The following is an 18,558-nucleotide window of genomic DNA, read 5'->3' on the forward strand; positions in this document are numbered from 1 at the left end:
GAACCCCTACCCATGTAATTGCTTCCTATAGCCTCCTCCTCTCCCCCTTGCTTTGAAGCCACCAGCCACCACCGACTTCAGCCTGACCACAAAAGGAGTACTAAATATTGTTCATTAGATCTGGTATACAGCTACAGTAGAAAAAGTTTAAAGAAAGGAAAAAAAAATAAGCAACAAGGGTAATAAACAGTTTGAAGAACCTAGACTTCAAGAATTAAATGGTTTAAATAAGGGGTGGAGTATGAATAAAATCTACATAATGATTCTGTGGAGGAAGAGCATAAGAAGAAATGTTGGAGAAAGCAGTAGCATAATCAAGAAATTTAGAGTAATAACTCCAAGCTGGAATAGAGGAAGTTCTGAGAAAGAGAAGGACAAATGGAATACTCTACCAGAATTGGCAGCTGACTGCGAAATTACAAAGACATTCAAAAAAGCATGAGTTGTAAATTAGTACTGCATAGAAAGTTTGTATGAGATGCGAGGAAGAATTATGGCTGTATCACTTGATGTTCTTACATTCACATCTGCAGTATTCATTACTTATGGGATTCTCTGCGTGAAGCCCATCATCCGGACAGTTTACCAAAGCCTACTGTTGCTTTAAGGTATGCTTAATGTCACCTACACACTTCCTTGCGTAGCGCAGGACATATAGGTGATGTTCAGGTATACCATCCTCAGAAATTCTTTGCTGCCAGCCCGAAAGCTGTTTTTAACCATCGGTCTGTTAGCCTCCATCTGTATTTTGCCATTTTTCTGTTTGTTGGAATTGCAGTGATTACCCCTGTTTGCTGAAGTACTCACCATTGCGGATAAGTACCCAGTTAGGGGTTTTGTTCTTTTCTTGATTTTTTTTTGTGCTGTTTGGGGGGGTTAATGTCATCCAGGAAGGGTAAATGTCAGTGTGGGGACTGATTCCCCATAAAGACTGACACGATTAATTCCTTTTTTGCCTAGGAGCTTCTCATGACCATACATCTTGTTTAATTTGTTAGGCATTTGTCCTGAAAACCCTTCATAGTAGGCTTTCTTCCCTTTCATTGCATCTTGAGAACCAGCGTCTTAAGCTTTTTGCTATAGGTACTATGGATGGAACTTCCTGCCCCGAGGTTCAGCCGTCAGAGAAGAAGAAGGTGAAAAAGATAAGACTGGAATCTTCCACTGTCCAGTCTCTGCCAGGTATTTCTCCTGAGGTTATTACAAACCCACTGACTCACCTGGTTGTATTGTCAGATTCCAAAATTACAACCAACAGCAAAACCAGCAAAATAGTCCAAAAAATGACAGTAGGATTCAGTTCCACAGTACAATTTATTACACTGACTTGACTTAGCGCCTCGGCCACAACAGCCTTCAAAGAGTACAAAATTACAAAAAACACATTCCCCTATTTATACATCAACAGTCATTTAATCAATCAATTAAACAAATACTTTAAAATTTAAAGCAAACTTCTCCAGTTTACTTCTCTATTCAAACCTCTTGGTGTTAGTGTGTCAAACTTCAATATGAAGACAGTTTTTTTATATAATAAAACATTTTAATTAATCTTTCATCCCCCTTCCTGATAAGCACTTCTTCCAAAATTGTAGCTTGTAATAAATTAGCATCATTATTTTTTGTGACTACTTACAAAAGTTTAAGTACCAGAGTTTGGGAACTAATAAAGTATTATTGGAAATTCTTACATAAAGATGAATTGCTGCATAGGATTACTTCTGATTTACACTATGTGGCTTATAAGAGAGGATAGACTTTGGGGGATAAATTAGTTAAAGCTTATTTTATTTAACCGGCACTTAGTCCTTCTATTTCCCCAGTACCTTTGGGTACTATACCCTGTAATAATTGTAATATATGTTTTCATATTATATTGAGTTTCTCTAGGATTAATGGGAAAATATTTAGACCACATAATCACTTTACATGTGATACAGCAGGTGTAATGTATTGCCTGAGGTGTCCCTGCAACCTTTTCTATACTGGGGAAACTAAGAGGAAATTTAGAATTAGGTTGCAGGAACACATTAGAGACATTAAGAAACGGAGACTGGAAAGTCCTATAGCATCTCATTTTAAGGAAAAACATGATAATGATACTAATTTATTAAAAGCTACAATTTTGGAAGACGTGTTTATCAGGAAGGGGGATGAAAGATTAATTAAAAATGTTTTATTATAAAAAGAAACTGTCTTCATATTGAAGTTTGACATGCTAACACCAAGAGGTTTGAATAGGGAAGTAAACTGGAGAAGTTTGCTTTAAATTTTAAAGCATTTGTTTAATTGATTGATTAATTAAATGACTGTTGATGATGTATAAATAGGGGAATGTGTTTTTTGTAATTTTGTACTCTTTGAAGGCTGTTGTGGCCGAGGCGCTAAGTCAAGTCAGTGTAATAAATTTTACTGTGGAACTGAATCCTACTGTCGTTTTTTGGACTATTTTGCTGTTGGTTGTAATTTTGGAATCTAACAATACTCCTTCTGAGGAAATTTCCTTTGGGGACACAATCTCTAGGATGATAGAATTTTTTTTAACTGGGATTATGTCCATGTTTCTGATATCAATACGAGGTACTATGGAGTTACTGCAGATGGAATCTCCTAGACCTGTGGCTATTCCTCCTGTCTTGGCTGCTTTACTAGATGTTTTTTCCTATGCCTCTAAAGCTCCTGATTCTCTGCCCCCTGCTCCCAAGAAGTCTGATTCTTGGTTTTATACGGTGCCTGAGGATTGTTCCTTTTTGTTCAAATGTCCTGCTGTGGTGTCTGTAGCCTCTGATAAGCTGTCTCAATTGCTTTCTTCATCCATGTTATTGCCTTCTGACAGGGACAGCAGAACCATGGACAGGCTGGATAAGAAGGCTTATACTTTGGCCACTATAGCTTTTAGGGCTATTAATTATCAGACTCATATGTCTAGGTATGTGTTGGCTCTTCTTTCTCAGGCCTGTCTGCTTTTTCTGATCTTCCAGAGTCTATGGACTTCCTTTCAAGTAGTTTGTCATTCTATCAAATGTAGTTATGATGCAGTGGATGCCTCTCCTAGAGCTGCTGCTTTTTGTTCAGTACTGAGGAGGTATTCTTGGCTTAGACTTCAACCTTTACCTAATGATATTAAGGCTAAGTTGATGGATGCTCCTCTGGATAATAAACTTTTGTTTGAGGAAGTGGCTGCTGGTTTGTTTAAGCCTCTTCAGGACAAGGGGAAGGCCTTACAGGAGCTTGAACTTGTCTTTGCTTCTCCTGTGCCTAAATTTCACAGAAACTACCCTTCTAAGCCTGAATAAGCAAATAAAAGGACTAGTGAAATCCTCCAAAGCAAACTTCAAGTCCAAATTGGCCACATCTACTAGAGACAATCATAAGGCCTTCTTTACATATGTCCATAATCTCTAAGGTAATACCCAGATCTGTTCAGAACTGGTAATCAAGGACACCACATATACAAATGCCGTAGATATAGCAAACTTGCTGGCTGACAGATTCAGTGAAAATTTCACCCCTCTGCTCCCCCCATCAGTAAATCAGGAAAGTCCCAATAACTGCCCCATACCCATTATATCTAGGGATCAGGTCATCACTGCTCTCTCAAAGGCAAAAAATACAGCCACCATGGGACCAGATAACATCCCAGGCTGCATCCTATATGAACTCAGGCAGGAACTTGCAGCACCATTAGGCGCCCTATTCAACCAAAGTTTGGGTACCGATTTTGTCCCAGCTGAGTGGAGGACAGCCACTGTCATACCTTTACACAAAGGTGGAGCGTCCACCGACCTGGAAAATTATAGACCCATCAGCCTAACTAGCCTGATCAGTAAGGCTATGGAACAGATTATCATGGATCTCATTAACAAGAACATTGGCAACCTCCAAACACTTGATCCCACACAGTTTGGCTTCATCAAGGGGAGGTCAAGTCTTTTAAATCTGGTCGACTTTTTTGAGACAGTCACCAAAGCCATGGACGAGGGGAAGGCGGTGCACACTGCCTACCTTGACCTGATCAAAGCCTTCGGCACTATTCCCCATTCAGGCATAATAGATAAACTCTCTCAACTAGGCATCAATCCATATGTTACCAGATGGGTAGCTAACTGGCTCACTGATAGAACCCATCTAGACAAAATATGGAAAGCCACCTCAAGCAGTCCCATATCAAGTGGCATACCCCAGGGTTTGGTCTTAGGGCCTCTGTTACTTGGGATATACTTTTCTGAGATGCATGCCAAAACCAGTGGGCTATGGCCGACGAAGTTTGCAGATGACTGCAAGCTGGGCACTTTCATTAATTCCATTAGTGACGTGGACATTCTCCTAGAGGGTCTCATCCAAACAAATGACTGGTGTCAGAAACATGGCCTCAAGCTAAATACAAAAAAATGCATCATCATCATCCCCTTTGGGGAGAGTGACAACCCCACAAATTATCACATTAATAACAATGTCCTAAGCACGCAGTCAGTCGTGAGGGATTTGGGCACCCAGACTGATAGCAACCTAAATTTTGACCACCACGTTGCTTCCAGTATATGAAAAGCTTTTTACATGGCCCCCTCATAAGTAAGGGTATCTCATCCAGAGACAAGGAGATCATAACATCCCTGTATTCTTCCCTTATAAGGCCCATTATTGAGTACAATGCTCCATGCAGCATGTATCTCGCAAAGCACATGCAGCAGCTGGAGAGACCACAGAGGTTCCTCACTAGGAGAATCCAGGGCCTCAAAAATCTGCCATACACAGATAGGCTATAAGCCCTATCCCTCTACTCTGTTTCATACAGACTCCTCAGAGGTGACCTCTGCCTGGCATACAAAGCGCTCTCGGACCCCACCTTGATGGGACTGCTGCATACCACAAGTCAAGCTCCACTCGAGCAACCTGCACATGTGGCCTCAACTTGGTCTGCGACATTAATAGGACTTGTTGGTGGGACAGATTTGTGTCCCAGAGACTCCCCCATCTGTGGAATAGACTCCCTCTCCACGTCAAGCAGAGTACCTCTTTACCCCTTTTTAAGTGCAGCCAGGATAACTGGAAGGGAAATAGAAAAGACATCCCCGGGATTCCTCCTGTGTCCCCTGCTGGACAGGGGCATCGGGTGCTGATTTGTCTATACATGGGCTAAACTCTTTGCTAGGCTTATAAGGGCCTCAGGGCCAATAGTATAGTAACTTCCTATGATCCTATGATCCAACCTTTGTTCGTAGGCAATCTCTCCTTCCTGCTAAAGTTAAAAAGGGTGCTAAACGGGCTCCTCCTACTAAGGCCATTCAGACTGCAGGGATTCTAAAGCCTTCCTTTCCTGACAAGCCAGGGGCTGTCTGACTATCCACGTGTTCCCAGCCACATTCTTATTTCTCTTCCTGTTTGGCTTTGAATCATCCAGGATTCTTAGGTTCTGTCAATTATTCGCCAGGGATACTTCACGGTATGGATTTCCCATCCTCCTTTTATGGGCATTCCTCAGCCTCCTTGAGAACAACTTCCTTTTTCCCAGAGGTTCTTCTAGATCTCTTGTCTCAGGGTAGTATTCAAGAGAGGCCTGTGCCCTAAAGGGGGAAGGGGTTTTATTCAAAAATGTTTCTAGTGCCCAGGTGCTTGGAGACCGATTCTAGACGTCTCTCATCTAAACACTTTTCCAAAGGTGCCCTCCTTTCAGATGTTGTCCCTTCAGCCTCTTCTTCCTCTATTACTCCCTCAGGCCTTTCTGGTGTCTCTGAATCTCAAGGATGCTTATCTCCATATTCCAATTCATCCACTTTTCAGGTGTTTTTTGCATTTCTCTGTTGCTTCCTGGCATTTTTAGGCCTGTGCTTTGCCCTTTGGCCTTTCTACTGTCCCAAGGGTGTTCACCAAATGCTTCGCTCCTGTGATTGTTTTTTTTTGCAGGCTTCAAGGGATATAAATATTTCCTTACTTGGACGACCTGCTGATTCAGGAATCCTCTCCAGAGGTTCTTTTGTAAAATCTTCATTTTACCATTTATCTTCTTCAGAGCCTGGGGTTCACAATAAACTTCAAAAAGTTTTCCATGACTCCTTATCAGGATCATGTCTTTTTGGGTTGCAAGATTCAGGCAGTGCCAATGCTGGCATCCTTGCCTCCTCCAAAGGCCTTAACTATCATTTCTTATTTTCATACGCTTCTTCCCCTGGCCTCCATTACAGCCAGGGAGTTTCTGAGAGCTCTGGGGGTCATGGCTTCCACCATGCTGATGCTCCCGCTGGCCAAACTCCACATGAGAAAGTTCCAGTGGTTTCTGAAGTTGGTGTGGCTTCAACATGCACATTCTCTAGACTTCACAGTTCCTCTTCTCTCTTGTCTCAAGAAGAAACTTCTATGGTGGAGTCAGCAGTTGTTTCTGAATCCAGGGCTCCCTTTTCATCCTCCTCTTCCTTCTCAGGCTCTCTTCATAGATGCTTCAGATGTGGGATGGGGAGCAATGTTTGGCTCCCTGAAGGTTCTGGGAGTGTGGCCGCCTCATCAGCAAAAGGAGCACATCAACGTCAAAGAGATGAGATCTCTTACACTGGCAGACCAGGCCCTTCATCCTCTTCTCTCTCCAGGAGCTCTCAAGGTATTCACAGACAATATCACAATTATGTGGTATGTCAACAAATAGGGGGGAACAAGATCTTACCTTCTTTGCCAGCTGGCACTTCTGGTATGGGATCTGGCTGTCAAGTATCAAGTGACACTTCAGACAGTTTATATTCCTTCAGATCAGAATATTGTGGCAGACACTTTGAGCAGGTCCTTCACTCAATCCCACAAATAGATGCTTCACAGGGATGTGTTTCTGAACGTTGTTCACCAGTGGGGGTACTCCACAAGTACATCTCTTTGCCTCCCATCTGAACAGTCAACTTCCTCTGTTTTGTGCCAGAGTCCTAGGTCCTCTAGTATGGAAGGTGGACACCCTCTCATTTTTACGGAAGGGGATGTTTCTTTATGCATTCCTCTCCCCTTTCTTTCAGTTCTAGATTTCCTGTTCAAGATTCAACAGGATGCTCCCAAAATCTTATTGGTGACTCCCTTTTGGCCGTGACAGCACTGGGTCCCCCTCTACTTCTGCATCTAGCCAAGGGCAGTCATCACAAGTTAGCTCACAGGGTGGATCTGCTCACACAAGACAATGGATCACTCATCCATCCCCACCTATCCATGCTTCAAATGACACTGTGGGTGATAGGGTTTTATCCCATCACTTTTCTGAGGCCGTGTTATAGGTCCTGCAGGAAGTCAGGAAACCTACTACTAGGAAATCCTACTTGTCTAAATGAAAGAGGTTTTCTATTTGGTGTCTTTCTCATGAACTGGACCCACTTAAAGTGGATGTTCCTTTGGTTCTCTTTTATTTGTGTGAGTTGCTCAATGCTGGTTTGGCCTAGTCTTCTATTAAGGGCCACTTAGTTCTTTCTGCTTGTCTGCCTTTAACTCCCCCATCAGCTTCTAGATTTGGGGCTAAGCAATTTCTTAAAGGCACCCTTAATATTAGATCTCCCAGGAAGCCTTTTCCTCCTCCCTGGGATCTTAATTTCATTATGGAGAAATGGACTCAGGCTCTTTTCGTGCCTGCTGTTTCAGCTTCCTTGCAACACTGTTCTTGGAAGACAGTTCTTTTGTTAGCTCTTACGTCTGCCAGATGGGTGTCTGAGTTGCAAGCCCTTATGGCTTGTCCACCTTTTTTGATATTTCATGAGGACAGGGTGTCCTTGCATACTAATCATTTTATGCCCAAGGTGGTTAAGGAGTTGTCCCTTAATCAGCGTATTAATTTGCCTACTTTTTTTCCCTTTTCTGCAATCTGACAGTGAGAAAGTTCTGCATACCTCAGACGTGCACAGACAGCTTAGATTTTATTTGGAAAAGACTAAAGCTATCAGAAAATCTGACCAATTAAATTCCTTTCATCCTAGGTCTTTAGGTTTAGCTGTTTCCAAACAAACTATTTCTACCTGGATTTCAAAGGCTACTTTTTCTGTTACACTGTTAGTGGCGAGAGGCTTCTTCTTCTGTAAAGCCTCATTCTACTAGAGCTGTGGCTTCTTCTGTTACTTTTTTCAAGGGCTCAGACACTAATTCTATTCTTGAAGCAGCTACCTGGACTTCTGTGCATACCTTTACTAAACACTACAAGTTAGATGGCATTTCAGGAGCTACAGCTAGTTTTGCTAATGTTTCTTAGCGAGCTCTACTGCTGCTTTCTCCTCCTAAGTTTCTTCTTGAGCTTTGGCACTCTCCCATAAGTAATGAATACTGCAATGGTGAATGTAAGGATATAGTACAGTTGTGTAAAATCTTACTATAATGGTAGATGTCCTTGCTTTCACTATTGCGGTATTCACTTCCTCCCTCCATCCCCCTAGTCTTTTTTTTCCTGGATGTGCAGGTTCTCTTTGGTTCTCCTTGGTCTGCTGTTCCTAATGGGGCAATCACTTCTGAGGATGGTATGCCTGAACGTTACCTTTATGCCCTATGCTATGAAAGGAGTGTGTAGGTGATGTTTAGCATACCTTAAAGGAATGATAGGCTTTGGTAAACTGGCCAGATAATGGGCTTCACAGCAGGGAATCCCATACGTAATGAAAACTGCAGCAGTGAAGGTAAGGACATCTACTGTTATGGTAAGATTTTACACAACTGCACTTTTAGCAATGCTAAGGTTTTATGCTACACATTTAAATATCTGTAAGGCCTTTTGTTCTGTACATATATACATCTGCATAACTTATCCTTATAACTGATATAAGTGAATTAAAGATTATTTCTACTAAATTAATGCTGCCCTTGTCCAGAGATGCTGATGCAAGGTCAGAACCCGTGAGTAGTAGGAAGAACAAACACTCAAGTCATATTTTTATCCATTACAGTATAACTCTCATTAAATTACATATTTGAATCAATTTTATTTCATTTTACCTTCTGACGTATATTATTAACTGTTTCTTTTATGTAAGGCAAATCCTTTGGCGATAAGTACTTCTCAAGTATTTTGTCAAAGTCTTGGTAGGACATCATTGTCTCAAGCATCTTCCGTCCATAATACCTAAAATTAAGGAATATAATTATTTCATATTTCTAATATCATCACTTTAGCCTATCAGCAAGGTTTCATTTAGTCTAAAAACTGCACATTACAGACATTGTTAAAGTAATAAATGCCTTCTAGAAACCACATGCTTGACTTCTTATATTCTGCTCTAGACACACACCTCCAAATAAAGAGAACAAAGCAAATACAAAGAGTAAAAATTATGAAGGTAGGGTTGGAAATATGCCATGGAAAGTCTCCATGGCATATTGTGATAAAGCCCTGACTATGATACAGGTAACCCACGTCCGATAAGCTGCATTGGTGTTAGATGAGTCAGTTAGGGAGTGTAAGTGCAATCAGCTGATGCCAGTGTTCCAGTTCTGAAAGCAAGAAGGCAGTCTGGTCTACTGCAGTGTGACTTCTATGATGAAACAAGAGTATAGCATACAGTCTATGGTCATGGGACACTCTACCAAGCTGTGGTAAAATGGGAGCATTATCAGGGAATACATCTGGAAAAAGTCATAGCAGGCCCTTGCATATGCGAGAATGTATGTCAGCTGTCAGGTAGAAGGACTAAAGCCTTAAAGCGGAAAAATCCTCTTTTACAGTCCAGTCAGATTTTGTTGCTTGTCTTTTCAAAGTAGATGTAGTATCCATATGTTCTTCTGTATTTATCAGGGTTTTTTTTCTTTATAAAAGGATTTGCTTCTTCAAGAGATTCAAAGATTCTTTTTCCATCTGGCAGGCAAAGTCTTATTTTGGCAGGGTATATCAATTGTGCCTTCATACCAACTTGCTTTAATGCTTTAACAAGGGGAATGAAAGTTTTTCTTATTGAAAGGACAGCCATAGAATAGTCATTGTCAAATATGATTACCTGGTCATTTAAAGGGAAAGAGAGCCCAAGCAGATTTCAAGATGAGATCCTTCTTCTGGATGGATATGAATTTTACAATGACTGATCATGGGTAAATGTTCTTGCTGTTAGATGGGACTTTATATAGTGCTCTGTGGGTTCTCTCAACACCAAAAGAGAGAGCCTCTGGTAAGTTTAAGGTTTTGGAAAGCCATGCTGTTAAAAAAGTCACTACATTATCTCCTTCTATTCCCTCTGGTATATCATAGATCCTGATGTTGTTCCTTCTGGATCGATTTTCTAAATCATCCACTTTGTTAATAAGTTTGTTGTTCTGTTGTAGAAGGAGTTCATTGTTTTTCTCTCTCTCTATCAGTCTGCAGTCAATATCTAAAACTGATTCTTCTGGTGGTGATATCTGGATTTTTTGTTGTTTTAAGATCTCACTCAATATTTCAGTTTGTTTGAGTCTTCCTTAATTCTGTCCATTTGATGTCCAGTTTGTCCATTTTAGTTACTAAGCCCTGGATGTTTGAAAGGATTGAGTGTATCTCCTTCTTCGTGGAGTTCTCCTGTTGTGTGGATTTGAGAAGACTCATCTTTTCCCAGTTGTAGTTCTCCCTTTCGTCTTTTAGTTAATTTTGACAGGAAAATATAAAGTTTATAAGTTGAAAAATACACCAAAAGAAAGCTTATGAGTTCTAGATTGTAATTTGGTTACTTTGAAGATAATTTTGGTGGTTTTTGAAAATAATTCCTGTCAAGATAGTTAAAGTACTGCAGAGCAGAGAATAAATGCTACTTTCAGGCTTCCATCCAAGCCACGCCCCCACAGTGAAAGCAGAAAAATCCTGATGGCAGCATGGATGGTGGCTTTCTGTGATCGGCTCTTGCCTTAAGGAGGGCAAAAGGCCTGACTGGATCATGAGAAGGCTGATGGGCAGCTTGGTAGAGCTATGTGATAATAAATCATTCTGCATGTAATGGAATGGTTATATTGTCCAACCAAAAAGTAGTACCACGGTCAAGAAAGACAAGAGAAGAAATAATCGAGGCAATAGGGTACACCAGTTTTATTGTCCGCTTTCGTCAGAAAGACTTCATCAGAATAAAGCTAAACCACAGAACAGCGTATAAATAGTGGTGATAATAATCAATTAAACAATTAACAATTTTGATTGACACATTTTAAAAGCACCACTACTTTAAGTAAAAAAAGAAGTAATATCTATGTCTTTATTAATAAATAATTTTCTGTATTTTAAAAAACATTTAACATTAATGGCATCGTTTAAACCAGGAAATACATCAGATTTTAATTTAATCTGCCAAATGGTTTCACGTTGCTCTAAATGTCTGGATTAACCACTTCTAAAACAGAAAACAAAATTTTTTTAAAAAAGAACAATTAACAGAATGCTTGTACAAAGCATTGGTGTCATCACTATTACGAATACTGTAAAGGTGCTCCCTAATACGAGTTTTTAAGGACCTTGTAGTCATGCCAATATAGAAAGCAGGACAAGTTGAGCACATACTAATGTAAACTACTCCCTTAGTATTACAATTAACAAAATATGGCACACTCAAAGTTCTGTCTAAAGTGTTAATGTTGATATAGGGACCCTCAGAAATGTAACGATACATGTTACACTGATGGCAACAATGCATACCTCTTTTGTCAGTTTTTATGGCAGAATGATGATTGTCATTAAATTCTAAAGCTTTCTTTAAATTATAATTATTCTTTAAAACAAATAAAGGTCTATCACCCAAAACATCATAAATATCAGAATTACCCCGAATAATCCTCCAATTGTTAACTAAAGTTTGCTGAATACGTCGGCTATCTACAGTCATATCCAAAGTACAAATTAAATTGCTTTCAATATGTTTATTGGAAGAAACTGTATGAAAGCCCGTAATAGGCACAGAAATGTAATTCAAAAGTGGTTGATAAATGGACGTACGTTTGTTAATAATTTCTTCACTAGTTTGTTTTAAAGCTCCTTTATTGTACCCTCTCTCAATAAACATATTAGTGATGATTTCAAATTCCTCAATTAAATCACTATCATTTGACGTCATGCGACAAGCTCTAATGTACTGTCCTCTAGGAATATTATTAATAATATGTCTAGGGTGATTACTAGAATGATGTAAGTAACTATTGGTGAAAGTTGTTTTACGATAAATATGACTGTGAAATTTAGTATCAATCTCATCCCACCAAAGTAAAACATCTAAAAAATTAACTTTAAGTCCTGCACAACTCCTGGTAAATTTCAAATAACTAGAAAGCGAGTTAACCTCTGAAACAAATAAATCAACAGTTTCCAAATTACCTTCAATAATAAAGAATAAATCATCAATAAAACGACAAAAAAAAAAGAAATATGAAACTTATTGTTTAAATAAGGTAAAAACTCAAATTCCCACCACACCATAACCAAATTGGCATAGGCAGGTGCAGCAGAGGAACCCATAGCAACACCTCTCTTTTGCCTGTAGTATGTTTTGTCAAAAAGAAAAAAATTATTATCTAGAACTATGTCTAGAAAACTGCAAATAGTAGAGATAGTGTTGCTACTAAGTCCTGTATTTTTCTTTGATAAAAAACAACGTACAGCTTCTACACCCTCATCATGAGGTGTACAGGTATATAATGAAACAACATCAATTGTAAAAATAATGTGCTTCTGTGGATCAAAGGTTCCATTATGTGCATACAGATTCAATTTATTTAAAAAATGCCAGGAGTCCCTAGTGTAGGAAACTTCATTTACCAACACGGGTCCCAACATAGCATCAATAACAAGAGATACACCTTCAGTAATAGAATGTGGTGAAGAAACAATTGGCCTAAACGGAGGGTTTAATAAACATCTGTGCGTTTTGGGGATGCCAAAAAGAACTCCAATCCTAGGTTCCTGCACTAAACAAAAATCATAAATTTCATAATTAATATCACCAGACATGAGGGCTTCATATAAATAAGAGTAAATTAAACGTTATCTACCTAAAATTTGATGAAGACTAATTATTTCATATTCTTCTGAATTACTTAAAATTTCCACCATTTTATTTTTATAAGTTGCCTGTTCCATAATTACGATGTTGCCACCTTTGTCACTTTTCATGAATCTAAAATCTTTATTTAATGACTTAAGATTATTTAAAGCCTTCCTTTGATCTTCATTTAAATTACTAAAAGTGTTCGGGTTACAATGCAACATCTGATTAATGTCCTGAATACAGAATTCCTCAAACACTTTTAAAATGCGATGTAAACTAGGAGTATAATGAGAGGGTTTTACTAAAGCCCTGTTGTTGTTAGAAACACTGTTCATCAAATAAAACAAATTCAATTTCCTTGTATATTTCTTGATATCTACAACAGTTTTACTAAAATTAGCTCTAGTACTAGGAAAGTACAGTTTTGTACCTACCATAAATGTAGATGTTCGAGGATCCACATTGCTGCAGTCCTAACTATTGGGTAGTCCGGTCTTTTCTTGCCCCAGATGTCAGAAGACCCTGAAAAGATAAGGCCAAAACCAAAACTCCCAACATATCTGCACCAAAATATATATATATATATATATACAAAATATACAAAATTAGCAGAATATAACCTCACCTACACAACCACCCCTAAAGACAGAGGGAAGGAGGACTGAGTAAATTGGACTGCAGCAATGTGGATCCTCGAACATCTACATTTATGGTAGGTACAAAACTGTACTATGTTCTTCATTCCACACTGCTGCAGTCGGGTAGAATCCCAAAGCAGAGGTAAGGGAGGCTGGCAAATCATAAGGAAGCAGGAGCTGATAACATGCCTTGCAAAATAGCTGTGGCAAAACCAGCCCTAGACTTAGAGTAGAGAGGAAGGTGGTAATGCTTAGAGAAAGTATGCACTGAACTCCAAGTAGCTGCCTCCCAAATATCCTCCCAGCTGGAACCTCCTTGCCATGATGGGAATAACAAAATGCAATGCAAAACCCAATCCACCTAGAAATAGTTTGTTTTGACACAGGCTTGCCCTGAGAACTCAAAGCAAAAGAAACAAACAACTGCTGAGACTGCCTAAAATAATTGCCTGTGTACATCTAAAGTGTGCAAAATCTTTTCCCCTTTATTTTGGGGATCTGCATAAAGGCAAATGAATAGTTTGGTTTAAAGCCACACTAGAAACCACTTTAGGCATAAAGGAAGGATGGCTCAACCGCCATAAGGGCCTGTAACTCAGAAACCCTTCTTGCAGAAGTAATGGCCAACAAAAAAGCAGTCTTCCATGACAAATATTTCAGTTCAGCAGTAGCTGCAGGCTCAAAAGGTTGTAGAGTAAGTTTCTCCAACACAAAATTGAGATCCCAAGCAGGAGTAGGAGCTCTCATTGGGGGTCTCATATTCTTTGCCCCTCTAAGAAATTGCTTGAACAAAGGATGTGAAAACAATGGTGGGTCACAATCATAGTGAGCTGAAATTGCTGCAGCATGAATCTTAATGGAAGAGAAAGACAAACCTTTGTCCAATAACTCAGTAAGATATTGAAGAGCCACACTCAAATTAGGCTCTGAAATCTCCAAATTCTTTGCTGCAGTCCAAAATAAAAATCTCTTCCATTTTTCATGACACTTTCCTTGTACTAGGTCTTCTGGCTTCCATAATCACATTTAAAACTTGTTGAGGAAGTTGAGACCTGCTGTCTTTCAAAACAGAATATGCCAGGCTGTTAGATGAGACATTGAGCAGACGACCTTCCTTCTGAGACAACAGATGTGGAATCAAGAATCTGGAGCTATTAAAATCATCCTTGGCTTGTCTTGTCTGACCTTTAGAAGCACCTTTGGAAGAAGAGGCAGAGGTGGAAACATGAAGATTTTTCCAACTGAAAGAAAGAGCATCCACTTTCCAAGCTGTGTGATGAAACCTCTTTGTGCAAAAGGACACTGTCAACTTTTGAAATACATGAAGATCCAGTTTCCACTTGTGGGGATCCATGATTTGTCTGCTTAACACATCTGCTAAGGAGTTCTGTGCTCGGCAGAAACCTTGCCTGAAGAGTTATCTCCCATGAAATCATTGCTTGCCTGCACAATGGGTAAGAATGTGTTCCCCCTTGTTTGTTGATGTACCACATGACAGTTGTGTTGTCTGTTAGAATCAACACCTGCCCTGGAAGAAGTAACTCCTTGAAAGCCATTAATGCAAACTGGACTGCTAACATCTCCTTCATGTTGATATGTAGATGCTGTAGTCTGGCAGGCCACTTGTCTTGTATCCACTTTCCATTTAGATGAGCTAAATCCTGCAACTCTTTACACTCAATACCTTCCGCCAGAGCATCCACCTTAGATTTCAACTGTGAAAGAAGATAATTCTGATATTTTAACATGTGAAACTGACAATTCAACGCCCTCATGGCTAAAGTGGAAATCTATCCAAAGCCCTTGCCTCTTTATCAGGAGGGACAGGATTTTTAACAACTGAGGCCTTCGAGCTTCAGGCACCCTATAATACCTATCCGGTTTAACTGGGGCAGGAGGCAATTCAGGAAGCCTCTGCAAAACATCTTCCACTACATTCAAAACAGGAGGTATAGCTAAAGGCCTGTGCTGGAATCAGAGAAATCTTGACCTTCCCATTTAAAATGCTCCCTCATGGAATGCAGAGTCTCTGAAAGTAGAATCATCCACATCAGAATCAGAATAAGGAGGGAACTCCTGCAAGTCTTCAGCGAAGACTCAGAAGCCTCGAGCATTGCTCAAAACTCTCAAACTCAGACTCAGGCCTCTTATCAGGAGGGGCATAGAACCCCTTATCATAGTAATCAAATCCTCTGCCATTTTAAGCATATGTTTTCTAGCGAAAGACCCTGAAGCACTAGGAGAAACCGCCACTGAAGCAAAACTCGGCCTGCCCTCAAAGAAGCTTGGAAACAGAAGGGAGGCTCTGACCACCTTAGGAAGAGAGGGAAGAACAGCCACCTGAGAAGCCCCTCAGCCTGGCCTACTTCCTGAGAGGAAACATCCTGTAACAGTAAAGTCTCTCCTGAGACTCCAAAGAAACACCTGGCAAAACCTCCTTTGCTGTTTTGTCCCCAAACACTAACCTGGCACAGTCTAACCTTCTCTTAATAGTGCATCAGGCCCTAAACAAGGTATACACAAAGTATGGTAATCCCTATGAGGTATCTGTTTCAATACAGTTATTCACTTTGTACCAATAGTTAGGACTGCAGCAATGTGGAATGAAGAACATCAAAATTTAAACCATATTTAAGAACATTTAACTCTGTTTCAGAAAAACAATGATTACTTAAATTAATCACACTAAAACTATCCAAGACAATATTCAGGTCTCGTCCCCTGAAGAATTGGATGCCAGAAAAGTCCGACTTCTTGTAAGAACAGTTTTCTTGTTGGAAAAGTTCTTCTTGGTGAAAAAAGAAGAACTGTTAGATGAAATGCCTGTGTTGGTACCAGTTTTTATTTTAGTGGTAGTAAAATTATCTTTTTCAGGATTAGAGGAAGCACCACAAACGTTAACTTCCAAATGTTCAGCAACTATAGCAACATCAGCATTTGAATTAATGGTTGGAGTTTCACATTGTTCACATTTGTCAGCCTCAACAAGAGGAACGTGAGAGAAATCTTCTTTAGAATCGTTCCTGGCAAAAAAATGCTGTTCAGCAGAACCGGACTTAGAAGCGACTAAACTATAAGTTCACTTACTCTGGCTATTGAAATTTTGTCCTTTAGTATTATTGATTCTATACTGGTTGTTGTTATTGCCTTTGTAATTACTGACAAAATTATCATATGCAGTTTTGTTATTGTATGAAGTAATGTCTCGCGCCAATTTTGACTGTTTGCGACTAATTACTTCAATAGAATGCTGTTCTACATCGTCAAATAAAGTCAAAAAATTCAACAAATTCAATGTCAGAGAACATAACTTTTAAGCCAGTTTCAATAGTCATTATCTCATCCTTTAATAGTTTATCATTGAAGGTAATTTGGAAACTGTTGATTTATTTGTTTCAGAGGTTAACTCGCTTTCTAGTTATTTGAAATTTACCAGGAGTTGTGCAGGACTTAAAGTTAATTTTTTAGATGTTTTACTTTGGTGGGATGAGATTGATACTAAATTTCACAGTCGTATTTATCGTAAAACAACTTTCACCAATAGTTACTTACATCATTCTAGTAATCACCCTAGACATATTATTAATAATATTCCTAGAGGACAGTACATTAGAGCTTGTCGCATGACGTCAAATGATAGTGATTTAATTGAGGAATTTGAAATCATCACTAATATGTTTATTGAGAGAGGGTACAATAAAGGAGCTTTAAAACAAACTAGTGAAGAAATTATTAACAAACGTACGTCCATTTATCAACCACCTTTGAATTACATTTCTGTGCTTATTACGGGCTTTCATACAGTTTCTTCCAATAAACATATTGAAAGCAATTTAATTTCTACTTTGGATATGACTGTAGATAGCCGATGTATTAAGCAAACTTTAGTTAACAATTGGAGGATTATTCAGGGTAATTCTGATATTTATGATGTTTTGGGCGATAGACCTTTATTTGTTTTAAAGAATAATTATAATTTAAAGAAAGCTTTAGAATTTAATGACAATCATCATTCTGCCATAAAAACTGACAAAAGAGGTATGCATTGTTGCCATCAGTGCAACATGTGTTGTTACATTTCTGAGGGTCCCTATATCAACATTAACACTTTAGACAGAACTTTGAGTGTGCCATATTTTGTTAATTGTAATACTAAGGGAGTAGTTTACATTAGTATGTGCTCAACTTGTCCTGCTTTCTATATTGGCATGACTACAAGGTCCTTAAAAACTTGTATTAGGGAGCACCTTTACAGTATTCGTAATAGTGATGACACCAATGCTTTGTACAAGCATTCTGTTAATTGTTCTTTTTTTAAAAAATTTTTGTTTTCTGTTTTAGAAGTGGTTAATCCAGACATGAGAGGAGGGGATTTTAAAAACTATTTAGAGCAACGTGAAACCATTTGGCAGATTAAATTAAAATCTGATATATTTCCTGGTTTAAACGATGCCATTAATGTTAAATGTTTTTTAAAATACAGAAAATTATTTATTAATAAAGACGTAGATATTACTTCTTTTTTTACTTAAAGTAGTGGTGCTTTTAAAATGTGTCAATCAAAATTGTTAATTGTTTAATTGATTATTATCACCACTATTTATACGCTGTTCTGTGGTTTAGCTTTATACTGATGAAGTCTTTCTGAGGAAAGCGGACAATACAACTGGTGTACGCTATTGCCTGGATTATTTCTTCTCTTGCCTTTCTTGACCGTGGTACTACTTTTTGGTTGGTCAGCTGTTTTTAGTTCGTGTTTTTTCATCGAATGGTTATATTGTCACTGGCACCAACATTTCAGTTAACAAATAAACAACTAATTATTTTGAAACTTCTGATCCTGTTCCCCTTCCTGTCCTCACCAGCCACAGTCATTCTCCTTCCTTTCAGTCTCCACCTCTACCATAAGAAAATTTTACTGAAACTAAAGCCAAGTTCTTTAGCTGCTGAACAACTTTCAAATGAATACCTAAAAATGGCAGCTGACACCATGC

At 38.9% G+C, this 18,558-nt stretch overlaps 1 protein-coding gene across 3 annotated transcripts in view; it reads right to left on the reverse strand.

Annotated features, from left to right (window-relative positions):
- Positions 1–18,558, reverse strand: part of TOGARAM1 (TOG array regulator of axonemal microtubules 1) — a 1,826,974-nt gene that overhangs the window by 490,006 nt on the left and 1,318,410 nt on the right. For all 3 annotated transcript variants that reach the window (XM_044074274.1, XM_044074275.1, XM_044074273.1), the window contains exon 17: positions 8,938–9,064. In XM_044074274.1, the coding sequence (XP_043930209.1) occupies positions 8,938–9,064 (127 nt within the window). The remainder of the gene's footprint in view (positions 1–8,937; positions 9,065–18,558) is intronic.

The sequence above is a fragment of the Protopterus annectens genome, chromosome 6.part0, assembly GCF_019279795.1.
Source record: "Protopterus annectens isolate FY-2018-M chromosome 6.part0, PAN1.0, whole genome shotgun sequence".
NCBI classification, from domain to species: Eukaryota; Metazoa; Chordata; order Ceratodontiformes; family Protopteridae; genus Protopterus; species Protopterus annectens.